At 45.1% G+C, this 27,582-nt stretch overlaps 1 protein-coding gene across 2 annotated transcripts in view; it reads right to left on the reverse strand.

The window, feature by feature from the left end:
- The window catches only part of LOC142573148 (protein phosphatase 1L), a 66,890-nt gene extending 42,921 nt beyond the window's left edge, over positions 1 to 23,969 (reverse strand). Inside the window, exons 1-2 of one of the 2 annotated variants that reach the window (XM_075682697.1) lie at positions 23,212 to 23,685; positions 6,214 to 6,339 (exon numbers count right to left, since the gene is read on the reverse strand). In XM_075682697.1, the coding sequence (XP_075538812.1) occupies positions 6,214 to 6,339; positions 23,212 to 23,538 (453 nt within the window). In that variant the 5' untranslated portion in view covers positions 23,539 to 23,685. Of the gene's footprint in view, positions 1 to 6,213; positions 6,340 to 23,211 lie in introns of both variants that reach the window. The other variant, XM_075682698.1, reaches the window with a different exon arrangement.
- Positions 23,970 to 27,582: the final 3,613 nt, after the last annotated feature.

Genomic DNA, 27,582 nt, shown 5'->3' on the forward strand with positions numbered 1-27,582 from the left:
TGAGGGCGTGCACATGTCACTGACCCATTCATCGTGCTGCTTCCCCCTGTTCTGTCATCATCCTCAGCATATAGTAGGCCTGTCCACTCACTCACAAGTACACCAACCCCTACTCCCCGATTCCAAAGGTGTGATATTGTTATGGAAGGATGAAGGAAGAGAGAGGAAGAAGATCGGAGACACTGGCTGCGACATGTTGATCTTCACACGTCGACGTTGCGGCAGTATTGGGAAGTCTGGCGAATGGCTGCAAGACGCGTCAGCTTTTGGCCTGCTTGAATTGTCAGCACTCTTTAATGATTGCGTCAACCGTAGAGCAGCTCTTGCACATGAGCAGATTAAATGCGTCGTCAGCAATGCCCTTAAGCACGTGACCGACCTTCTCAGTTTCTGGCATGTCGTGATCAGCTTTACGACAAAGTGCCAGCACGTCATGGATGTATGAGACATAGGACTCCGTGGAGGATTGGGCACGGGAGGCCAGTTCCTGCTTTGCGGCAATTTTACGGCCGGCTGGTTTGCCAAACAACTCTGTCAACTTCTCTTTGCATTGGTCCCAGCTGGTTAGCTCCTCTTCGTGGTTTTCGTACCGCACCTTTGCCTTGCCTCTTAGGTAGAACAACAGGCCAGCTACCATAAGCGTAGGGTCCCATTTGTTAATTCCACTCAAGCTTTCGTACATAGCCACCCACTCTCTTCAACGTTGGTGCCATCAGTCCCGCAGAAAGTTCCGGGATCCTTGGGTTGCACAACGACAACCGAAGGTGACAGCGACGTAGCTGGCAATGGTGACGTGGGAGGCGACGACGACGTTGATCCCGCGTGTTCACCGTCATTCACTGCGGAGCTCCGTTTCCAGCCGCGGTACTCCACACCTTCTCACCAATATGTTACGGGGATATTGCGCTTATAGGAAAACTATATTTACAATATATATACAGGATGAGTTAAAGCAGTTAAGATGGCTGACCAACAACAACACGCAGCAGCCAGCGTCTCCGATCTTCTTCTTCCTCTCTCTTCCTTCATCCTTCTGTAACAATATCGAGTTAATGAAGGATGTGAGTAGACATGTGTATGAGTGCCAGTTAATGTGACTATGAACAAAGGTCAGTGGCAGTGAGTTTGTGTGGATGTGAGTATACATGTGAGTGACTGTCAGGAAGTGTGAGTGACTGTATGTATGTGAGTGAGTGCTGAAAAACGGGAGTCAATGAGACTATGAGCTTTAGCGAGTGCCACTAAGAACTAAATGAAGTGGCTGTGAACGTTAGCAAGTGAGTACGAGTGAGCAGTGCGATTCCATGAGAGATTGAACATGCCTGTCGGCTCGATATGCTTTATTTTGTACATTTTTTTATGCACCTAACAGTACATGAAAGAAAATCTTATACTCATAAAGCATTCCCACACATTAAAAAAAAACTAAATATTTGAAGGTGGCACCCAATTCTCTGCTACTGCTTGCTGCAATACTTTTTGACCTCATGTTCAAATGCAGTGCAAACAAAATAAAGTGTAGAAAACCTTTCAACACCTATTTTTTATGCTGTCTACAGAAGAAACAAAATATTGAAAAATTTTGAACACTACCAAAATGGGAAAGGTTTTGTAACTCTGATGCGTCTTTGCACATTTTCTACTTCACACAGAAGCTTGAAAAGGGTGTCAAATATAGAATGTTGCCTTTGCAACATCCGTAGTGAAGACTGTGTTCCTACCAAGAATAGTTAGTTAGAGAAACAAGCTTTTCCAAAAGAGATCATTAAAAAAAGAGAAAACTTTGGCCCCCCCCATTTTATTTTTTTTTTTAGTTTCAAAATAACCGTTGGCAACCATTTCATCTGTGAACAACACATCTGTGGCCACTGTGTCACAATAGATGTTGAAAAGTACCCATGACGGGCGTTTTGAATACCACGAGACGACATAAAATGTAGGATGCAGCATCAACAAGTCAAACTACTATTTGTTACGGCTTCCTCTGTGTGCTTATGACAAGAAACATGAGGGAATGGTTTCATTGTCCATGTACATGGAGGTGCTGTTTTCAGCTCTCTAAATGCGATATTAGGCAAGACATGTTTTTTTTTTTTACATGCATAATATACTGACTGCTAATAAGAACCAATTTGAAACAGCACCATGTGCCTGTTTTTTTTAGATTAGATAAGCTCAGTGTTTAAAGGTTACAAGTAATTAATTTTATCATGTAGTTTTCTGAGCATAGATAAGTACTGACACTTTCGAGTTAATACTGAATACTGAGGGGGGACGGGGTAGCGTACAAACTAACTTGCTCAATTTTCTACTTTACTGAACGACACTTTTGAGTATGGATGAGAGGCTAGCTTCATACGAGATAGACAAAAATATGGTCATTCACTATTTTTCACATGACTGAAATTTCTTTAACCACATCTGTGGCATGAATGAACCCATAATAATAAGGGAAAAAACCCTCTGAAACACAAAAACTTATAGGCTAAGAAAAGGCAGGGTGCAGACTGTTTTCCCTAACTTTGATAAAAAGTAACAATCTTCACTGCACGAGCATGGAGTGGGTGGTGACAAAAGAAGGAATGGCCAAACGAAAGCTGCTGAAGAGGTAGCAGATTCGGCTGATAGCACAACGTCTCCCGGAGAACTTACAAGTGACCACGTAATTTGGAAAAGTGTGATGTGAGTTGTTAAAGCCATGGGTGCTGGAGCCAAGCCAAAGAGAAAACTAGTGCACTCTCATACTAATCAGTAAACTGCTGTTAAGCTGTTTAAGCGGTTAATAATGCCAAAATGCTATGTGTGTTGGTGTGCAAAGCCCACCACTGCACACGTAATCTGCCTACTGACTGACTGTAATGTGCCTGGTAAGAGGCAAAGAATGCTTTGCAATAACTAATTCCATCTGGCACTGAAAGCACTACACTAAGCTACGCTCCTTTTTGCATGTAGTGCGCAATGCTGCGGAGGCTAGAGAGACTTCTCTCACTGTCACATTCAAGGCTAAAATAAACTGTGTACTATTAGACATGAAAGGAAGATATAGGCATGCATCATGTAAATCACCGCAACATCAATTCTGGGTACTGTTCTGTTGCAAACATGGCACAATTATTACGTGGAAGGCACTGCAGATCTGAACTAGTTACCAATGAATGATTGGAGTGACACATTTCTCTGACCAACCAGACACAGCACACAGCTAGTGCTCGCCACAAAAACAAGTGTGTTGGATACTGGAGGCACAAAAGTGTATGAATAATGCACGAGTTGGCCGAACCTTATGTTCCCAAGCTGTAGTTGTAGTACATATAAAGTAGACTTTCTGTAGAAAGCATTGCACATTGAAAACAACTGCATCATGAAGCTTGAGAGTTCTATGACAGCACTACTTGCATGCATTCTGCAATGTTGCCTGCGAAGCATGAAACTGAGTACAGTCACTGCAACTGGCGTATACAAGAGAAGAGAGTATGCGAGGTCAATGAAACAGCTACTAATAATACAACCAGCTGCGGTGCGGATGCAGGTGTGGCATGGAGGCTACCTTGACAATGAAGCAAGAAACGTGGGGTGGTAGATAAAGAACGCTTTGTATTTATTATAGCGGAGGGAGGGAACTGTGGCATAAACATCATGTGGGCCCTTGGCTCCGATATGGATGAGAGCAAGAGAGGAATGTTGCTTGTAGGTGATGCAATGGGAGAGAAACTCTGCTGTGGAGAGGATAGCTAGCCTCCTTGAACGATTGCCTTACAACACCTCAATTTGGTTATATCTCGGCTGTTAGTAAACCCCTAAAAAATATTCTTGCAGTAGAACACTCCTCGAGCAGTACACTTTACATGACTTCCAATGTATAACCAAAATTTTCAGACAGGGCTTGGTAAGGGGCCCTCTAGGATAAACACAGCTGAATCTTATTACTAAAGCAAAATTGCATCAGACACGAAAGTATCTTCATCATAAGCATATGCAGTGTAGTCCACTTATAAAAATACTGGTTTTAACAATATGTCAGACAACAATGAGCAGCCAAGGCACCATGAACTTTTGTGTGAGTTCTATGGTAAAATAAACCGCTTACTACAATGTTACCATGTCACGTTATTGGTTATAGCAATTAAATCGGGCCACAGGGTGTCTTCCCCAAATTTGGCCACAGGCCTGCACAAAACACGTAGCGCAGTTACAGCGTAAGCTGGAAGAGCCCCTCCATAGGAGCTCCATTTTTGGCAGCACGCACTAGAAGGTTTGTAGGGTTTGTACCTTGCGAGGAGGTGCCATAACGTGTACCACAGAGTAAACACAGGTATCAAGACTACACGGCGCATATGTCACATCCCTTGACCCGTGGTATGATACAATGTCGATGATGATGATAATTTATTTGTATCCCGTTTGAAGCAAGGTGGTGACAAATAGTCACCTAACTTGCTTGAGTTGACCAGGTCCAGCTATATGCAACATGCAACTGCTACATGGAACTGCTACATGTTGGGACACATGGTGGAATACAACACAACTGCAATGCAAAATTTACACGTGTCGACACTACATGGCGCGCAGGTCAAGTCATGACAAGTGGCACAATATGATAATAATGATTGTGATGATGACTTTTGGCATCCCCTTTGAAACGGGGCGGTGACAAACAGTCACCTAGACTGTTTGATTTATTCATGTATGCCATACATGTTATTCATTTCAGCATTTTTGTATACATCTCCTTAACCTTCCTTGTCTTCCTCAAACCTTCTCTACCCACCTTGTACCGCTATCTATGAACTGCTACGTGGCGTGCCACCTGGTGTAATAATACGCGACGACAATGCAAAGCGTGAAAGCATGGACACTATGCGGCGCGCACCTCACATCGCGTGACAAGCGGCACAACATGATGCTAATTATGATTATGATTTAATGGCATCCCTTTTGAAACAAGGCGGTGAGAAACAGTTATCTGGCCTGCTTGATTTATTCAGGTGTGCGATACACTTTTCAGTATAGCATTTTTTATACACGTCCTTAATCGTCTTTTTCTTCCTCAAGACTTTTCTATCTGCCTTGTACTGCTACCTATGGTGTACTGCTACATGGTGTGCCAAGTGGTGTACTATTATGCAGCTGCAACGCAAAGTGTGCACATACTGACGCTAAGTGGCACGCATCTCACATCGTGCGTCTCCTGGGGCACTAGGACCTGCGCATAGGGCATTTTTCTGCTCCAAGCTAGCAAGCACTGGCGTGGCTCAGTGGCAGAGTAGCTGACTCCCATGCAGTGAGCGTAGGTTCGATCCAGGCGGGAACTGGGAATTTTTTTTTCTCATTCCTGGGTATAACTGCGATAGACCTCGGTGGCAGCGGCAGCGGACACTATTGCCAAGCGAAATAACTATTAGAATGAGCCTACAACAGCTTACGCCTTACGAATGAGCCAACAGCTTAAAAGTAACGTGAAATCCTTCACTGCATTGCAAGCCTTGCGTGTGCCTCTCTTTTGTCTAGAATTCTGCCCCTCCGAAACAAAAGTCGACTGAACCAATGGCCATTCTCAATGACGCCCATCAGTGCTGTCGACTACTGTTTCAGAGGGGTGGAAGGAGACGGAAGAGAGGTGTGCAAGGTTGGCAATGTGGTGTGCATGACATGCACAACATGCAGGTGGGAGCGGCTGTGCGGCCAGCTCAAATTTTGCTTCTTTTTCAGGATTTCCCATTTCTTTTCTTTTTGGCGCAGGTATCCAGTAGCCAGATTTACTTTTTATAACCAATAATATGGCATGGGAACAAGTGGTTTATTTTGCCATAGAGCACAAACAAAAACGCATGGTTCTGTAGGTGCTCATTGTTACATCCAAGTGTTTGTTAAAATTAATGTTATAAGTGGGTTTAACTGTACTTCTTTGTCTAGTTAAAACGTTTTGATATCTGTCCCCCCTCCCTTTTTTTTTCTTTTTGTGCAACCAAGTTATAACAGTTATCGGTGGATAAAAAATGGAATTTTTTAAGGACTTTAATATTGTTATGAGTGGGTTCGCCCGCATTCATCACATGCTGATATCAGAGAGAAACATTCTAGAGTTACTTCTATATAATCCGCTGTACTCAATTACACTGCATCAAGGTTTGACTGTGACGTGCATTACAGGGGACCTTAGGCTATGATAGCTATCACTGTAATTGATGCTCACAGCCAACACTATCAACTCACCTCGCCGCCATGGCCATCAAAGACTCCATAAAGATGAAGATCATGCTGCTCATTGCTGAGAATGCAGAAGCGGTCCTCCATGCGTGGTCTGCGCCCCTGCATTGCAAATACGCCTGCGTGCTTTGCCTGCACACACAAGGAAGTTTCCGTGTCAGTTGCAGCTGCTAACCTGTGCAACACATTTACTGGACAAGTCAGAAAGGATGCACTGGGAGAGAAAGAAAGGATCTCAATCACCACAAAGGGAGTAACAGTATGGAAGGAACAGTCGAGTCAATCTCACATCTTGTGGAGCAACTGCCTACAAAAAGTTTGGTTTTCAAAGAATTTAGATCATTAATCATGTCAAAATAAGATGCGTGGAAGCCTTGCAAGCGGGCACAATAGCATTATTTTTATCTCGTGACACACCATGACTCCCCTCAGTCTTGTCTCTCCATTGCCATTTCCTTGTAGTTTGACCATTGCCTTAGAGACAGTGCGCCTGTAGACACATTTACGCACACTAAAAGTGACAAACACAAACCTGCAACTAAATGTCTATTGCTGCAAGACAGACATTTATGTACATGCAACATCAAAACATGCGCATTCTTATGGCCTCTTGTGGTTTATGTTGTTGCTCCAAAGTCTTATCCCTTTGATGAGCTCCCTCAGTTGCTTCCCACCACTGCAGTTGTGCGTGCATTTGATGGAGCATGTACATAAACGCCTGTTCTACAGCAATGATTCTTTAGCTGTAGTTTAGCACACAGTTTGTCTACTTCAGTGTTTGTATGTGTGTTGACAAGTGCACTCTCACAACAACAGCAGTTGCTCTGCCATTGGGTGCCACGCTTCAGTGGTGCTATCGCTGCTGCTACCACTTTGATGTTTGTTCTAGGTCTAGGGGTGCGTAGGTCTTATGCTGTTGAAAACGCCACAACTATCTTACGCAAGGTGGACACTTCAACCATTCTGTGCCAGATGGTTGACTATCAGCAAATGCTGCCTCAGAGATGCCACCTTAGCCTCCGTGTTCTTGCTGATGCAGATGGTGTTCATGCATGCATGATGCTACAACGTGTCACTGATGGTTTATCTGGCGCTCGCCTGTGCGCATCGTTGTCATTGGTTGGTTTTCTGTTTGCTAGGCGCCAGGCACAACCTTGCTGCTTAAAATTTTGCATGGTAGAACAAACTCCACTTTTGCAGATTGTTTAATATTGTGAACATGGCATTCTGCTTCCCCGACAGCAAGTGACAAGGGCTGCAGTAAGCCGAAACACAGCCCCTAGGTTTGCATAGCATTAGATATTGTGCAGCGAACACAGTCCTCCGCTGTTGCATTGTTGCACTCGCATGCTTCCACAGAGTGTCATAAAGTTGGAAAGCATTTTAAAAAGGTTAATGCTTGTACCTACAAGCTGTACTACCTGCAAAGCCACAAAGCACAGCCACTGGTATGTTTGTTTTTTGTCACATTCATTCTGCATGGCAACGCATTATGTGAGGGATTTGCAAGTCCCTCAGTGCTACTCGGGCGTTCCCTTTATTCTGCAGTGCACCAATTTTCCTGGTTTGCATATTCGTGCGCTTGTGTGCCTCCCGCACACCCTTAAATGTTTTGTAACGTCATGGAGGCAGAAGGCAGTCAGGCAGGAGCAGGACACTGCGACATTCCGAGACTCACTTCTGCTCGCTTGGCTGTCTGCTCTGCTGCTACATCGTTCCTCACAACGAGCAGCAGCATAAGGGGCAACTGAGTGCGCCAGAGTGAGTGTCAAAAAATTTTAAAGTGTCCTGCTCCCATGTGACTGCATTCTGCGTCCTAAGTCATGACACAGTGACCTCTTGGGAAATGAAACTGAAATTGGCTGTAGGAAGACTATCACAATAAATTCTTTAGGGCAATAAGAGGCTTGCCAGTAGTTTTTCTAGGATTTAGAAATCTAGCCCCCATATTCAGAAATGCAACTTAAGTCGAAGCCCATGCTTGACTTGATTTAGATGATGCCTGGCGTTAACGTGCCCAAAGACGCTCACTGCGTTTCCTTGAACGCGTTCGCGATAGGCGTAACTTAGATCTAGTCAAGCATGGACTTCAACTTAAGTTGCATTTCTGAATACGGGGGTAGGGCCTTCATTTAACGCAAAATAATTAATATTAGAAAATATGTCAGTGCTGATATTACAGCTGTGGCTATTGCCATGGCAGCACCCCTATGAACTCTTTTCATAGTTCTGAAGCTCATTTTCCCACAAGGCAGTTGACCCCATTAATGGTGGTGTAGTCCTTTTTGCAAGCAACACATATGAACACAGTTCGCTTGTCTTATGACATGGAAAATGCAAATGTGGCTCTCGTTATGAAACTGTGTGCAAAAGAAGCCCCAGCATATGCAGCTTGCGCTCCATTTGAACCATGGTCGGTTGTACCATTAGTTAGACAAATGTGCAATACAGAGAAGTGCACTTGCAAATTAAGAAAAGGGTATACTGCCGAAGACTGACGAAGGTCTTGCTGAACCCAAACCCAACTCAAAAGAGTTTCTCAAAGGACAAATTGTATTCACACCCTCAGGAATTATATAAGGACTGTTTTGATTCAGATATATTACATGCAGCTTTTTATACTAAATGTTTTGAAGAAACACTACCATGCCTTTCAGGCTTAGTTGACTAGGAATTTATGACTCTAAGCCAATGAGAAGCCATTGTCGGACCATTAATGGACTGCAGCACTCTAGTAGGGTGTAGGAATAGCAATTTTTGAGACCAAATGGAATACGAATTGCATGCGCCCCCAGAAGGAATTCGAACTGAATAGATCAGATATTTTTCGAATGGCCTTCAAATAATGTACAGCCTTGTCACCAACACTTTTCACATCCTGGTATTCACAACAATGAAAAGTTTCTGTCATTAAACTGCACGTTACAAAGCCTGCTTTATTATAAGCCAGAAGAAAGCATTAGGAACAGCTAAGCAGCTTGTTTGTAACTTGGGGCTCTTGAGGATACACGATGGTGCATTATTATACAAAGTATATAAAGGTAACATTATCGGCCAATAATGTCTATGTACACTTTCATGACCAAATCAGACATGCATGTCATATGTGGCAATGGCAGAGTGAAAAACTTCTTTTAAAAAGACAGCTTTTTTTTTCTTTAGTTCGAATGATCACAGCAGGTGGTGCTGCTATTATATAAAGGATGTTGCGATGATAAGTATTCTGATTTAATCTGATGAAAGGACACAGGTGCTGCATTTATAAAGTGGCATCTATATTTATTTATTTATTTAAGTGGTAAACAATATCAATTACCAAATTCCATGTCTAAAGAACATTTGATCACAAATGATCGGGTTTAAAAGCAAATGTCTGTCTGTCTGAGCGATGCAGCATGCTCTAGTACGGTATGTCCACGGTGGATCAAATGAAACGTATAGCATTTTTGCTTCAATTTGGCAATGTGACATATTTGAAAAGTATCTGAAAAATTCGGATTTCTGAATAGTGACTATTCAATTCGATGACCCTTGAAGAAGACAAGTCCACTTATTGAAACGTTGGCTCCCGCTCTTACCATGTTCTCATTTTGCCCGTTACCAGAGTTCTGTTATCCACATCATTTGAGGGATTTTTTTAGTTGCCTCTACCTTTTCACTTAGAATTTTATTGCAGCTAAAAGCATACTGAATCATTGTTGGTGTGGACGTGCATGGCTTTTAATTCATATTTTCACTTTATTACTGCAAAGCTTGACAATAGGAGGACAAGTGCATTAGAAGCACCAGCAGAGGCTACCTCATTCGTATTTTCTCACTTAACATTTTTTTTTAATTTCCACTGTGAACACCATGTACAGACACAATTATTTAAATATATACACAGGACCAACTTTATATGTTTTTAAAGAGAAGGAGGTAGCTAGCTAACCATTATTTCTAATGCTATATAGCCGACGCATAGCGAATGAATATTTTGCTGTATGTTCATGTCACTTCAAATTGCTTTGCATTCTTTTTTGACCCTGAAAAAGACTTGCAGACTTCATTGTTCCCTTCGGCACAGTTATTTATCAATGGTATCTGAAATGCACGGGAATGATATATGCCTCAATATTGCTTTTCTTTCCAGTAGGCAATGCTAATGACTCATAAAAAAGAAACTCTTCTAATTATTTACAACATTTATTAGGGATGGAAACATCACTTCAATGCAGAGGTCATAAATATATATAGTTCACTCTATCCGAAATGAGGCCAAGTTGGATTCACTTGAAATCAAAATCAATAGTAGTCATGCTCAGCAGTGCTTAGACTCGGACTCACAGTAATAAAACATTAGAGATGTTTCGCTTCATGAACGCAGGTTATGAGCAAGCGGTGCTATATGGGTGCTATTCTCTTTTTGTGCATTGTGCGTAGAATGTTTCCATTGTGGCAAGCCACCTAGCTCGTTGGAATTTGCATATTACTGTCTTGCAAACAGAACCTTTTCTTCAATTGATCGGAGCGTAATTTCCCTCTTGGGAATCTCCTGGGCCCAGCAAGGCTGCACCTTTTGCTGGATTTGTTAAGCTCGTGCTTGGTCGGTAAATTCATGCTCAGCCTGCTGCCACTTGCGTCGCTTCTCCATACTTCTTGCTTGGCGCTCAGCCTCTCGATCACGAAGCGAACCCAGTAAGCCCATAGCACACACAAAGCCTGTAGGAACTGCCCGAGGAGGTCAACTCAGCACGCCTCTGCCTACCCTTTCCCATGACACTTCGCTTAATGCCACCTAGACTTTCCCCTAGATGGCGTTGCTTTGGTGAGTGCATGTCTGGTCTGGTCAGTGGCGCATGGTCAGTGGACTAGCCGTGCTGGGTGGATGTCGCAGACGCTCCTGTGCTCGAGGCTTCAGCGACTTCATTCGTAGCTAAGTACTCTTTTCTTTTTATTACTTATTTATTTACTTTCAGGGCCCGAAGGCACTACAGCTGGTGTTTTTGAAGTGTTTTCTTTTACATGGAGTAGGAGCGCAAATTTTGAATTCGTGGTAAGTAGTAAACGTACCGGCTTTGTCTAGGTCTGGCAGTTTTCCCTGTTAGGCCTAGGTGCTAGGCGGGACCTATTTGATAGGCTTATTTAATTATCTCAGCTAGCTCTTCGAAGTGATTTGGCGGACTTGCTCGTTGAGCCTAAGGACGTAGGCCTAGCGATGAAACCAAAGAAAGGGAAGGCCGCAGGGGACGCGGAGCAAGTACAGTGCGACGAGTGCCTGCGCTGGTGCTTTCTCGACGAGACCACTTTCCAGAGCTTAGCAGACGCGGAGGGTCTAGCTTTATGTGCAGGCTGTGCAAGGGGGTCAGGGAAGTAGTCCAAAAACTGGAAGGAAATTGGGTAGCCAAGTTCGAAGGGCTGAAAGCAGACCTGAAGGAGGAGCAGGAGAAACAGGTAGCACTGCAGGCAAAAGTTGCCGAGTTGGTCAAGGTGGAAGTGGTCCAGGCTGCGCAATTAGTAAGGGCCGTGGCCGAGCTTGGAGAAGAGAAGGAAAGGAGAGCAGAACTGGAAAGGCGGCTTGATATGCTTGAGACGCGGGCAGTGGAGAATGATGGGTCGGGACACCAAGCCGGTGGCAAAAGCACAGAAAGTAGGGTAGACCCTACAGGCGAAATGGGAGGCAGGGAGCCAGAGCAAGCGGTCGTCTGCTCGCCGCTGGTGAATCGGCATAGTTATAGTGAAGCAGCGCAACACGCCCAGAGTGAGGCGATGCTGCAGGCACAGGGGTGCCTGCAAGCGCAAAGAGAGGAGGGGAACAAGTTAACCCCAAGGAATGAGCTCGTAGTCAATGATAAGAGGCAGCACAACCTGGAAGTTAGGAGGGAGGGAAAGAATGCCCTAATACTTATCGGTGGTGACTCAAATATGAGGAGGTGCAAAAGAGCTATGATGGAGCGTGCAAAGGGTGATAAGCGGGTAGCAGTCGGGACGTTCCCAGGCAGGACAATGGACGTAGTACTGAGAGAAACAAAAAGCGAGCTTTCTGAGAATGTTGCAGAGCGCAATTTGGTAGTGGTAGCGGCGGGCCTAAATGATGTCCTGAATGGTGAAGCCGCAAAAGTAGTGGAAAGATTAGCGGAGGGAGTTGACGATTTAAGGGCGATAGCACAGCAAGTCCAGATCGTGGTATGCACAGTGCCGGAGGTGCAAGGACGGAACGGAGAAATTGCCAAGGACGTTGTGGCTGTTAATCGCGAGATAAGAAAGCTAAGCCAGGAGAAAGGATTTAAAGTGGCAGACATAAACAGAGAAGTGCCTAGAGCAGGCTTTGGCGGAGGCTTTACACGAGATGGCGTTCACTTTAATGGAAGGCTAGGAGCCGCGATCGGCTGGCGCCTGGCAGGTCGGGCAGTAGCTTCTTTAGGGGGTCCACTGCACCTCAGGGCGTAGGGCTAGGTAGAAACAGAGTAGAAAGTGCAACAATAGAGGCTGACGCCAATAAAATGGTCACTAGGAGGTCCAGGAAGAAAACTACAAAAAAAGAAACTTAACGCCAGGATCAGGTACATAAAATGCAAGGCTGTAGAAAGAGAGTGAAGTGGTTAGAAATAGAACAGCAGTTCAAGGACGAAGAAATAGGTGTATACGCGCTATGCGAAACACATCTCAGGGATCTAGAAGACCCGCCATTTATTGAAGGCTACGTCTGGGAAGGGAGCAATAGAACAATAATGGAGAGGAATGGAGGAGGAGTAGGTATGCTGATACATTAAGGAACAAATTGGCAAAGAATAAAGTTAACTTGCAAAGAACATGTCTGGGTATCAGGTACAATTGCCGGTAAAAAGACATGGCTAGGAGTAGTTTATTTAGGGACAGGGGACAAATGCAGGCAAGAGAACAAGGATCTAGTGAAGTGTCTCGATGACGATATAAAGGAGTTTGGAGAAGGTGCCGATATTTGTCTGCTGGGTGACATGAATGGCCACATCGAGGATCTGGATGGATACACAGATTGTAATGGGAAGTTGATGCTAGACTTCTGTGAACGACACAACCTAGTTATAGTAAATAGAGAAACTAAGTGTGAGGGACAAATCATGTGGGAGTCCTGTAGCAGACAGACCATTGACTACTGCTTAATGTCGCAGGGGTTGTATAGCAAGCTCGCAATAATGGAAATAGAGGAAGAGGGGAAGTAAAGCCTCGAAAGTGATCATAAGCGTATTAGTCTACAGTTGGGAGCTCTGCTCATCAGAGAAATGCAGGGAAGTCAAAAAGAGTACGCAAAATTAAATGATGGACAAATAGTGCAAATAGCGGCCAGCATAGAGGAAGCAATAGCGAAACAAACCATAGAAAGGGGTGATTATAATCAGAACTACTCATTGGTACAAAAATAAAAGAAGTAAAAGGAGTAAACCGCTGGAGAGGAAAGAGGAAGCCACGAAGTTGGTGGAATAAGGAAATTAGAGAGGCCATCGAAAAGCGACGGTTGGCATCTCGGGAACACAGAGAAGCAAAGAGGGCGCAGTTATCTGAAGAGGAAATAGGCCAAAAATGGGAATATTATCGACAAAAGAAACAACAAGTGCAGGTCCTCGTCCAGGCTAAAATAAAGCAGTCCTCTGATCGCTGGCTGGCTGAAGTTCGTGATGCAACTAAAGGGGGGTCAAGAAAATTCTGGAACCATATAAGCTGGCTGGGTAAAGCAAATCACAGAAAGCAGGAACAGATTCATGGTGCCGAGAGAAAATGTTTAGTGGGAGATGATGCTCTGAACTACATTGGTTCAGTTATAGCTGAGTCATTTAGGAATGACGACAGGGTAATCGCCCCAAATGAGGGAGCAACACAGGATAGCACAATAGAAAACAGCTTAGAACTGACCAGTTTTAACTGGAAAAAGGCCGAAGCAAATGTTCCAAAATGCACGTGCCCAGGGATAGATGAAATTACAATAAAGTTAATTAATGAACTTGGCCCAAGAAGCAAGGAAACGCTGATAAAAGCATTGGAGGCAGTCATAACGAATATGCAAATTCCGCACAGCTGGAAACAGAGTAAAATGAATTTGATTTATAAAGGGAGAGGTGATAAGAAGAACATAAAATCCTTCCGACCAATTACGATAACATCAGCTATATATAGGCTGGCGATGCAGGCGGTGAAATTAAAAATGCAGTCATGGGTAGAAAGTATTAGAATACTCAGTAAACTTCAGAACGGGTTCAGACATCGTAGGCGCTTAGATGATAGCCTGTTCGTGCTTACCCAGTGCATAGAAATAGCTAAGGCAGAAAACAGACCTCTGTATTTAACCTTCCTGGACATAAGCGGTGCATATGACGTGAACAGGGAACTCCTGTGGAACATATTAAAAGATGAAGGTATCGATCATGAGGTAACTGATTTTCTACAGGAAATATATTGAGAAAGTAATGTTGAAATAACATGGGAAGGAATTAAGAGTACGACAACTGTCGAGGTGCACAAAGGATTAAGGCAAGGTTGTCCTCTATCACCGCTGCTGTTCATGCTTTATATGATAAGTATGGAAAGAAGGTTACAACAAAGCAATGTAGGGTATAATCTGTCGTACAGATCAGGCGGAAAGGTTGTTGAACAACGACTACCGGGTTTAATGTATGCAGACGATATTGTACTGTTAGCAGATAGCCAGGAAGATTTGCAAACTCTGGTTAATTACTGTGGAGACGAAGGAGACAGTTTAGGTTTCAGTTTTAGTGCAGCTAAGTCCGGTGGTATGTTTTTCAACGATACCACTGATCAGGAGCTTACAATACAAGGCTATGAAATACCCCAGGTGGCCGAATACAAATATCTCGGCGTATGGATAAACAAAGGGCAGATGTACACGGAACAGCACGAACAGTCTCTCATAGCAAAAGGGCAGAGAGATGCCGGGATAATGAAAAATAGGGCATTGTGGGGGTACAACAGGTATGAGGTACTGAGAGGTATTTGGAAGGGAGTAATGGTGCCGGTGCTTACTTTTGGGAATGCGGTCCTGTGTTTAAGGGCAGAGGTTCAGTCGAGACTAGAAGTAAATCAGAGAGCTGTTGGAAGATTAGCACTAGGTGCCCATGGGAAAACCACAAACAAAGCAGTACAGGGGGATATGGGCTGGGCATCGTTCGAAGCACGGGAAGCTCAGAGTAAAATCCTATAAGAAAAACGTCTGAGGAAATTGGACAATAACAGGTGGGCAGCTAAGGTATTTAAATACCTATACAGAAAGAGCGTTGAGTTATAATGGCGGAAAAGAACTAGGAAGCTAACCAGTAAGTATGCCAGACACAAGGACGAAGAAAAACAGAGCATTAAACAACAGGTTAAAAATGCGGAAGGTAAAAATTTGATAAATTCAATGGAAAAGAAGCATAGTGTGGAACTATATCAATACTGGAAACAGCAGATCAGGAAGGAAGCGTTTTATGATAACTCAAGAGGCAGTGCCCTACTCTTTGAAGCTAGGTCAGGATGTCTTAGAACGCGGAGCTATAAAAAGACATTTAACAAAGAAGAAGACACATGTACTGTGTGTGGTAAATATGTAGAAACAATGGAACACCTCATACTAAAATGTGATGGCATCAATCCCGATGTCGATATGGCCACAGTCACGCTTCCTGAGGCCATAGGGTTCAGAGATAACAATAGTCATGTAAATAAGTATGTGGTGGAAATTAGCAAAAGGCGACTGGAGGATTGGTGGCTCAAAAGCAGAGAGGTGACATAAGGTTAAAAGGGTAGGAAGACGTATTTAAAGAAAATCGTGAATTTTAATAACACCCCCCCCCCCCAACACAGGTAAATATTAAAAAAAAGAAGTAAAAAGCTGAGCATGGTGGCAACTGCCATCACCCCGTTTCAAAGGGGACGCTCCTACCTTCCATCCATCCATCCATCCATGTTGCTACACACGCAAAGAGATGTCACAAACATAGACAGCAAGTACTGCGGCATTGAAGCATAAATGAAAAGGGCACAAATGCAGTCACAGACACTACGCTGATCTCGACACTGCGACACCTGATGTGCCAGAGGGAAGCACATATTGCTACACATGAAAAGAAGAGACACCGTGAACATGCAGAGCGAGCACCGTGGTGTCAAAGCACAAACAGAAAGGGCGTGAACATGGCTGCTACATCGATCTCGACGGTGCGACGGTACCCAGGCGCGTGATTCTCTTCTCCAGCTCCAGGCGCCTTCCTCCTCTGGCGCTCGCTTCTCTCTCTTTCTCGGCAACAAACATAATATCACCGATTTCACAGATGGGGCATGTACGCTTGAGCGAAAAAAATAAGGGGGTGCAGTTTTGGTGGGAAGGCAAAGCAGTATTAGTGATAGCGAACTATAAGGTAATTACATGAAGGAAGGTTCTTATCATATAAATCCGTGTAAGGGCCGCACTTGTGTAAGGGCAGCACCCTCAACTTGACAGCGAATATTAAAAGAAGAAAAACCCAACTGAGAAGCTATCGCGTTGCTACTAAATTTGCCTTGACATGTAATTAAACTATTACATTACGGAATCACATTGCTTTACGCTAATAATACTAGTCATAAGTCGTGTTCAGAAACTGTTATATATGGTGTAATCTTTATATATGTCATACCTAATCTTCTCAACTGACCTTTCGTCAGAAAAGGGTTTCTTGGTTGTGTCTTTGTGTACTAAAGCTTTCACAAGGCGTTACATGGCTTTTTTCATTAATGTGTATTTGTGCGACTTAGTATGCACAAAACACACATATCTCCCTAACTGGGACTCAGGCTGTGAACTTGAACTGTCTCCTACTATGAGGTCTTGTACATACTTATATAAGGTGTCCCTTTAGTGAACAATTCTTCGAGGTAACACAAAGTTTCTTCAAGTGCCACTGTTATTAAAGGTAGTGTGTGTGTGTGTGTGTGTGTGCACGTGCGTGCGTGCGTGCGTGCGTGTGTGTGTGTGTGCACGCACGCGCACACCTCTGGGTTTTGCATTTCTGGATTCACAGCACTGCTGAGTTCTGCCATGTTGGCATTCAAAGCCAATCGAAAGAGGCCATAGATGCTCTCTGAGCCAATCAGAGCTGACAAAATAGTGAACATGGCAGAATTTGAATGTCTGGAATAGCACCCCACGTGCTCCCGCCAATTTAAACTATGCACTGTTTGTGCTACCTTTGTAAACATAGCAATTAGGGATATGCAACACCTAACAACAGCTAACAGTAGCACACTGCATGTAATAATGTGACAAATTCCAAGGGGAACCCATGTAGCTATACAACTTGTTTTAAAGGATCCAAATCAACTTCCCATGCCTTCTGCAGAGCACCACTAACAGAACTCAACAGACCACAACTACGAACCGACTCATGAGATCCGTCGTTACTTAGCAGGAAAATGCAAGAACGACTCATTTATGTCGCTATCTAAAAGGGCGTCTAAAGGGGTTAATGATTGCCAAAATATATGACTCAACAGCTTCCCTTCCAAATATTTTATAGTACTGCTGCACAATAGAGCCCTTCAGTATGCACACTTTGTCAGCAGACCTCTGCTACAAGTTCTCCCAAGGTTTCCTAGTAAATCTCTATTTTCCCAGCAAATTGCCTATAACACAGGCGCCACATGGCACAGTTAATTGCAATTGAGCCTGATGGGGATCGAATTTCGTGATGGTGACCGTTTCACTTGCAGAAGCAGAAGTTCGCTGACTGCAGTACGGAAATTCGATTTTGATTAAAAGTTCCTGTGCACTATTCACATTAGACCAAATACCAAGATCCTGCAGGATGGGCCTTAATATGTGTGGTACAACCAACACTGCTTCCCCTCAGACTCTGCGACGAGAGAACGCCCCTCAATCGCAAAGTCCTGATACCTCGTCACATGTGGGACAAAGCCCCATATACTTTGTGCGCAAGGATGATCTCATCACTGGGGAACCAGCACCAGTTGTACATAAAGAGACTGGCTTGCAAGAAAACTAAACAAATTCAGTTAAATGTCAAACCCCATCGAAACCTATACATTTCAAAGTGAAATTATTGCAGTTTGAAAGTCTGAATATCAGCCTTGAACAAATCTGTCAGCCGATTCCTTCTCTCTTCGTTACTTTTCTTTTTAGAGCGCAGCTCTTTGGCGTCCGTTCCTGGGTTTCGCGCCGTCGTCGGCGTTGTCGTCGGCCTCGTAACCAGCTCCGCCCCCCTTTCATCCCCCCAGCGCTAGCAGCGACCGACTGATACCGCTGGATGCCGCTGACGCCGCTAGAGAGTCAAGATAACGTGACTGCATAGAACACCGTCGCCGCCATGCAGAAAGAGGAGGAAAGGGTCCCCCCCCCTGTTCTTGTGTGGCGGATAGGGTGCTCTTCAGTTGCCGACGCGCCGGTTATTTCACGTAGGCCCCGGCACGTCGACGAATACGTGACCACCTTCCCACGGCTAGACCTGGTTCTTAGCGCTGCGGAAGCGAGGGTATCATATTGTTTGTGTCGGCATCGGCGGCGTTGTCCCTGAAACCAACTCCGCAGCTGGGGTTGACTCACTATCGGCGTCAGTGGCATCAGTCAGTCGCTGCTATCTCTTCCCTCCTCCCTTTATCGTGTTGTCCGCTTGCTGCGCGTGCTTCTGCCCCCATCGTTTGCCGCTGGGTGTACACGCCGCCCCCCTTCCCCCTCTTCCTGCGAGTCTCCGGTTGTCAAAGCGCCGGCTCGAACTTAATTCCTTTCTTCACTCCTCCTCCAATGCAACCCCTGTGCGGTGGCAATCAGAGAGCCAGATCGGTGGCGGCGGATCTGTATATGTGCACCGCCCGAGCCGAAATTGCCGCTGCCGTTCGCCCTGTGCGGTGGCAATCAGAGAGCCAGATCGGTGGCGGCGGATCTGTATATGTGCACCGCCCGAGCCGAAATTGCCGCTGCCGTTCGCCACTGCGAAATTATCTGCCAGTTCTTTCTGAGCCATGAGCGAGACGACCGATGGAAGTCCTCCGTCTGCTGCTGCTGCTGCTGCTGCTAAACGAGCTGCCAGAGCAGAGGCCCAGCGCCGTCGCCGTCAGAATCCAGAGGTGCGTGCCGCCGAAGCAGAAGCTTACCTAGTGGAGTCTGTTAAAGGAATACGTGTGAAAAATGAAAAAAAAAATTCTGTGATAGCGCATACATGTGTTGCTCGATTTCTTTGCCTCAATCTATCGAAAAGGTGAAACAGCTTATTTGCTGCGCTTAAATTTCGCATTAGGAAGTAACGTAATCGTCGGTAATTTTTGCAAGCAGTATTGCTGAGCGGGACAGGGTATCTGAAGTGTCAATGCGGCCGCAAAATCTCTAGGTAATGATGCTGAAAGCAAGGCGCATGATAATGGGGAACAGGAAACAAGACGAACGGAAGATCTTACAAGGTAAATATACCTGGAAGTGACGAAGCTTCCATAGAAGCCCACATGGTCAAAACATTGCATTTCATGGAGCTTAGCACCACCTGTGTGACGGGGGAACACTTCCAGCGCTAATATGCATGTGTGTATGCGTGCGTGCATGCGCACGTGTGTGGTGGTGGGGGGAAGGATAGCTAGTCGCCCCCTCTCCCCGGAAAAATACAAGCTTTCCACTTATGCGATGACCTACTCAAATAGTGACTATTCAATTTGTGAACTGAATCAAATAGGATGATATCCGATTAATTACTCCAAGTGTTTTTAATGTTTGCACAGCCCCACACTTTATCAATAGGCTATGATGGTGTTCTGCAATATTATAGCGGCTTCTTTATTCTATACTCCGCTTTATACTTAAAGGGACACTAAAGTGAAAAATGATTTCTCCTGCATCAGTAAATTACCATTCTACAACACCAAAAACACCACTCTTACAACGATAAGACGCTTAGTAAGCCAGAAAAAGCGCAAGAACGATATATGGGTGGCGACGCCTACTTAAGTTCCTGCACCTGGGTGCTGTGACGTCTTGGATTTTTATGGCATATTCTAGGGCCTACTAATTATATATAACGGTACAGATTGACAACATTGTGTTTTAAAGGAACCAAATATTACACATGGCAAGTTTTGGGAACCTTTATTCAGCCAACGCGGCCCAAGTGCGAAAACACTTTGGAATCCCTGACATCACGCTGACGTACTGGTGCTGGGGTTTCGGCGCGTAATTCAAATACTGATACTTGGACCTTCATTTTATCCTCTAATAATAAACTATTTATTTTAAATGACTGCCTGCAAGGTTCTCAAATAATGCTTCATTAGTCTAAACTGATTTATTGTTTCGCTTTAGTGTGCCTTTAACAAACACCACCACAGAACCTATGCGAGTACTGCTGTCATAGAGGCCTCGCTCCACGTGTTTTGGAGTGTAGATGTTTTTTTACAGAATAATTACACCATAGACTAGAATGTTTGGATGCCAAGTTATGTTAAATCTCATATTTGCGCAGCTTTGTGCTTCCAGTATGCGACATTACTATGTGTTGGTCGTGAGTGTTAGCGGTGCACTGTGGCCACTAATAACATAAATGTGTTGCTCAGCTTGTTCAGTGTGCAATGCCTTCTGAGTAATAATTACACCATATTTTGCAATGCAAAGGGACAACGCCTAACATTACGTCAAATTACACAATGTATACCTACACCTTTCTTCCACATGTGACACTATTTTCTGTTGACAAATGCGAGCGGTGATGTAAGGCACTTTAGCCTCAACAGTGCTGCCTACTATGTATGAAATGGAGTATAGGCATCCCACATTTTCAGGATGGAAAAACATGCAAAAAATTTGCCTCCTTAACACTGTCAGCAACATACCACAAGACAAGGTGTCTTGGCACTGTGTAGGCAATGAGACAACATTTTACAAGTTTTGGAAACCCTGCTTGCATAAACAGGCACAGCTACCCAATTTTTTAAAAATCTCGCAATAGCGTAGACTGGCATGATGGTTAGTGTTGCGTCATGGCACGCAACTGTGAAAGCAGCAAGGGTCATAAGCGTCATGGCCAAGTGTCACCTGCAAAGCTACTCCACTCAACGCTTAGACGGGAGAATGCTCCGAACACCCCCGTGCGTACCATCAATATATTTGCAGATGCCTTCTGTAACACTGTGCTGATTGTCATGCCGGTCGGTGCTCTTGCAAAGTTATTAAAGACTTGGAGAGCTGTATATATATGGAAGGTTTGAATATATCATACTGCCTTCCTCAATAGATGTTTTGGTGCAATTGCAGTATGAGTTAATATGCAACCATTTTGTTAAACAAAGTGTGCAAAGTCTGTAGAGTCACCTATAAAACATTCAATCAAACCGTGCTAAGTGAAAGGTTGGGCCAGTTTCTGTCCATAAATCACACAGATCCCATGCACTGTGGGAATCAGTGTAAGCAAAGCTTTCTGTGCTGTTCGCACTGATTGACACTAATTGGTGGCGACCTTGATGACGAATGTAAGTTTGTCAGTGGTTGATGCAACAGAAGAGTGGTGACGTGATGTGAAATGTTACCTTGAGTGTTCCGTTTGTGTTTGCCTACATAGTACATAGAACCAACAGTGAGACGTGTTTGTGCATTGTTGTGTGCTATTATTCATAGCTAGTGAGAAGGTTAGCACTGTCATTGCCTCAAACAATACACTGCATCATGGAAGAAGTGCTGATTTCCTGGACGGCCGCTTGTGTAGTGTCGTCTTGATGCTGCGGTGCTTTAATGCGGCTGTGTCTGCTCACCCTACGTCAGTCATCCGCACAAACAACCTTGCATGGTGTTTATTTCTCAGAAGTAGCAAAAATAGAAGTAAATAAAAGAAAATTAAACAGAAAATTTGTATTTACATTTCTCCAGTTTGTCTGCAACTGTTGGCATGTCCAGTGGTAGCATTTAGTTTATTGAAGAGACTCCAAATCAAGCATGCTTTCTAATGTCACCTTCTTCCTCTCCCGTGTTCCTTCCATGTATGTGAGCTGCCACAGGCAGAGTTTTTGAGTCTCCCCTACCCATTTTCTGCCTCCTATCTGGACTGCTGCATGTCAGTGCAGAGGTAAGCGCTTCAGTTTCTACAGGGCTCCTTCAGGGGGCTAATGCATAACTACAGCAGTTAAGAGAGTATTGTGGCTATGTCCAGGGAGATCCAGACGATGTTGTGACAGTGCACGGGAAGCTCTTATTAAAAAGGTGTTGCTGATAGACCCTAAACAAGTCATAGTTTCTAACAATGTTTTGCCATCTCCTGTGCTCCTGCCATGTAGATGATACATGCTCTTAACCACCCCCAAGCGTCATGCTAGACTGCAGCAGTGGAAAAGTCAAAGGTAGAGTTTTGCTTTAGAATACGTTACCTGGCATTCAAGGAAGGCCAGGTTGAGCATCCCGCTTTTAGGACAAGTGTTGCTGGCATTCAAGTCAATGTCGTCGTCAAGTCTTACACAAACAGACCCGATGTAACAGTAGCTATGGCCATTAGCATTGTGAGCAGCAGGAGCAGCGGCTTATGCGAAGGCTCAAAAATTCCTTGTTGAGTGACATGGATGGCACTATTTAGTTATGGTGGTAAGCAGTAGCTTACCCAGTCAAAAAGAAAATTATACATGAATTCATTACACGACTTTTTAAGCCCGGTCTTAGTAACACTTTGAACATTGCGGGGACGATTAAGTGAACCTAGAACGTGTAGTCTGGCAATGTAAGCCAGGACCGTTTGCCATAGCCTGCTTTTTTATTCACTTGGTAATTACACAATGCCAGCTGACAGAAGAGGAAGACTGCTTCCTTTTGCATGCTGTCTGCCTCAGCTGATCAAAACGCTACGGAGAAAACAGCGGTCGCCACTGGTCGCTGCGAATGACTAATTATAAGATCACGGTCAGATCATATTCAATCGAGGCTGTTACGTGTTCTTTCGTGTCGGTTCGCGTGTCCAAAGCAGCCAAACGAAGGCAAAGATCAACCAGTGAATCCGGGCGCTTTGCACATACGCGCGCGGCCGAAGTGCGTGCGAGACCGACCTGCATCTCCCAGGAGCGACGCTCCGTGGACGATCCGACGGGCTGGCTGCGCCTCAGCAGCTGCTTGACGGCGTCGGGCCGGCCCAGGAGCTCGAAGCGGCGCAGCAGCAGCCGCAGCCAAGCATCGTTCGTCGACTGGCACAGGAGCACCGCGGCCAACAGTGCCACAAACACGGCGAGCGTGCCCGGCCGCAACACGTACAGGCGCACGTAGAAGGCGGCCGCGTCCGCCATCGGCAGCAGTTCGGTGCGAGCCGCTCGCGACACGAGACTCACGTGCGCCCAGAAGATCTCCTGCACAACTTCGCCCTCCAGCTCGTCGTCCATCGTTCGCCCCGCACGATGTCTAGGCGAGGATACGATGCGGCGAGGCAGAAAGTGAATGATTCCCCGACACTTCACGCTCGCCGTTCCTACAGTGAGCGCAGGATAGCTATGGCAAGAATCCACCCGATCATCCCGTGTGGATAACTGCCGGAAGCGTGCCCTATGTGCTCGAATAACATTAAGCGCCACCAAACAGTGAATGTCGCAAAATTTTAATATCCTTTCATCACAAAGATTTTGATGCTTATATATAGGTTCAGAAAGTAAGCTGATATATTTCGAGTGAATCAATGCCCCTTTCGATTGTACTACTTGTTCTTGTGTTTCGAATGAAATATTCGAATTCCACTCTAAGAACAGTTTACACCCTTTGGCTTGCCCCTTCTGCCACACAAGAATAATCGTCATCTGCCTTGATGCGTTTCCTTTCTTTATCGCTGCAAGCCCGGAACTTTCCGGGTGACGAAAGGCACGCGCGTTATCAGAAGGGGCACTCCAAAGGGTGTAAACTGATCTATGCTGATAACGCGCGTGCCATTCGTTACTTGAAAGTTGTGGGCTCGCAGTGATAAAGAAAGGAAACGCATCAAGGCAGATGACGATTATTTTTGTGTGGCAGAAGGGGCAAGCCAAAGGGTGTAAACTGTTCTTACACTCTTAGAAAAATTTACACCCTTTGGGGCTTATTTTGTCCCACAACAATAATCGTCATCTGTCTTGCCCGCGTTTCCTTTCTTTAACGCGGCGAGCCCGGTACTTCCCAGTCACGAACGGCACGCGCGTTATCAGTGCGACGCAGCATTCTCGACAGGAAAGTAGCGAGCGCCGAGTTTTCAAGAAAGGAAACGCCAGCAAGGCAGATGACGATTATCGTTGTGGGACAAATACACACTCCAAAGGGTGCAACCTTTTTAAGAGTGTAGAGTGAATGGTCGTTTCTGAATCTTGCCTGTTCTCGAATCTTGAAATCTTAAAGGTCCTGCAAAAGTTTTAAACTACTGAAAATAGGCGAAGCTGCTTCATTATCGCTATCCCGAACTATAGCATAAATTTCTTGACATGACTTTCTAAACCCTGCCGCAGCACTGTCGCATTATGGCCGAACGTCGAACCATAGAATACACTCTAAGAAGAGTTTACACCTATTGGAGTGCCCCTTCTGCCACACAACGATAATCGTCATCTGCCTTGATGCGTTTCCTTTCTTTAACACTGCGAGCCCGGTACTTTCCAATAACGAACGGCATGCGCGTTATCAGCATGATAGCATTTCCGACAGGAAAGTAGCGGGCGCGGCGTTTTCAAGAAAGGAAATTTACGCATCAAGGCAGATGACGATTATTGTTTTGTGGCAGAAGGGGCACGCCAAAGGGAGTAAACTGTTCTTACACTCTTAGGCAAAGTTACACCCTTTGGCTTGCCCCTTCTGCCACACAACAATAATCGTTATCTGCCTTGATGCGTTTCCTTTCTTTAACGCTGCGAGCCCGGTACTTTCCAGTAACGAACGGCACTCGCGCGTTATCAGCATAGAACAGTTTACACCCTTTGGAGCGCCCCTTCTGATAACGCGCGTGCCGTTCGCTACTGGAAAGTTCCGGGCTCGCAGCGTTAAAGAAAGGAAACGCATCAAGGCAAATAACGATTATTGTTGTGTGGCAGAAGGGGCAAGCCATAGGGTGTAACTTTGCCTAAGAGTGTAGAGTGTAGCGTTAAAGGGTGTAAATTTTTCTAAGAGTGTACACTCTAAGAGCAGTTTACATCCTTTGGCTTGCCCCTTCTGCCACACAAGAATAATCGTCATCTGCCTTGATGCGTTTCCTTTCTTTATCGCTGCAAGCCCGGAACTTTCCAGTGACGAACGGCACGCGCGTTATCAGAAGGGGCACTCCAAAGGGTGTAAACTGTTCTATGCTGATAACGCGCGTGCCATTCGTTACTGGAAAGTTCTGGGCTCGCAGCGATAAAGAAAGGAAACGCATCAAGGCAGATGACGATTATCTTTGTGTGGCAGAAGGGGCAAGCCAAAGGGTGTAAACTGTTCTTAGAGTGTTTGTGTAGAGTACACTCTTAGAAAAATGTACACCCTTTGGGGTTTATCTTGTCCCACAACAATAATCGTCATCCGTCTTACCCGCGTTTCCTTTCTCTAACGCGGCGAGCCCGGTACTTCCCAGTCACGAACGGCGCCGCGTTATCAGTGTGACGCAGCATTCTCGACAGGAAAGAAGCGAGCGCCGAGTTTTCAGAAAAGGAAACGCAAGCAAGGCAGATGACGATTATTTTTGTGGGACAAATTTGCACCCCAAAGGGTGCAACCGTTTTAAGAATGTACTCTTAAAGCGGTTGCACCCTTTGGGGTGTATATTTGTCCCACAACAATAATAAGCCCCAAACAGTGTAAATTTTTCTAAGAGTGTACACTGTAAAACGGTTGCACCCTTTGGGGTGTATATTTGTTCCACAACGATAATCGTCATCTGCCTTGCTTGCGTTTCCTTTCTTGAAAACTTGGCGCTCGCTACTTTCCTGTCGAGAATGCTGCGTCACACTGATAATGCGCATGCCGTTCGTGACTGGGAAGTACCGGGCTCGCAGCGTTAAAGAAAGGAAACGCGGGCAAGACAGATGACGATTATTGTTGAGACAAGATACGCCCCAAAGGGTGTAAATTTTTCTAAGAGTGTACGCGTGCACACTCTTAAAACGGTTGCACCCTTTGGGGTGTATATTTATCCCACAACAATAATAAGCCCCAAACGGTGTAAATTTTTCTAAGAGTGTACACTGTTAAAACGGTTGCACCCTTTGGGGTGTATATTTGTCCCACAACGATAATCGTCATCTGCCTTGCTTGCGTTTCCTTTCTTGAATACTCGGCTCTGGCTACTTTCCTGTCGAGAATGCTGCGTCACACGGATAACGCGCATGCCGTTCGTGACTGGGAAGTACCGGGTTCGCAGCGTTAAAGAAAGGAAACGCGGGCAAGACAGATGACGATTATCGTTGTGGGACAAGATAAGCCCCAAAGGGCGTAAATTTTTCTAAGAGTGTAGAGTGTATTTAGGCATTACACTCTAAGAACAGTTTACACCCTTTGGCTTGCCCCTTCTGCCACACAAGAATAATCGTCATCTGCCTTGATGCGTTTCCTTTCTTTATCGCTGCAAGCCCGGAACTTTCCAGTGACGAACGGCACGCGCGTTATCAGAAGGGGCACTCCAAAGGGTGTAAACTGTTCTATGCTGATAACGCGCGTGCCATTCGTTACTGGAAAGTTCTGGGCTCGCAGCGATAAAGAAAGGAAACGTATCAAGGCAGATGACGATTATTTTTGTGTGGCAGAAGGGGCAAGCCAAAGGGTGTAAACTGTTCTTAGAGTGTAAAAGTGTTGAAAAACACTGGAGTAACTTTCCACGTTTCTGTAACGCGCACTAAAAATGACGTTTCAGTATAAAAAAGTGTAGAGTTAGTACAAATAAATTTTATACCAGCAATATGACGAAAATATCATGACAAACAAACATCGATTTCACAAATGGTTTCACTCACAGATTCAGAGATTCCTGCATCCATGGATGCCTGTCATGTCATTCGCCAGTCTTATCGTCATCAGCACCGTATTCGTCCGCTACTTTGTGGCGGTATGATAGTTGGCATTCATTTTCACTGTTTTACTGTGGATTATTCGACCTTCTGTTCTCATCACGGTACCCGACGTGTATAGTCTGCGTGTAACATATCTCACAGTCGCTGCGGACAAGTTCATCGAACTGTCGTGTTGTAGTGCGTCTTGCCTCAACGTGCTAACGCGACGTGCTGTCATCGACTGGGTGCGCTTGCATGTCGCCAACCGGCACCAACTTGCAGGGCAGCAGGTAGGCCCCAATGGGCTTTCTCCTCCACTCCGCACGCGTTGCGGAAATCGAGACCGTGCAAGAGTCGGACTTCACCGCGCGGTGGAGCGTTGCAGTTCGGCAAAGAGCAGCGACAACTTATATCGCGCGCACAGTTCGATGCGCTAGTTGGGACGAGCATTCAAGC

This window comes from Dermacentor variabilis, chromosome 2 (genome assembly GCF_050947875.1).
Source record: "Dermacentor variabilis isolate Ectoservices chromosome 2, ASM5094787v1, whole genome shotgun sequence".
NCBI classification, from domain to species: domain Eukaryota; kingdom Metazoa; phylum Arthropoda; class Arachnida; order Ixodida; family Ixodidae; genus Dermacentor; species Dermacentor variabilis.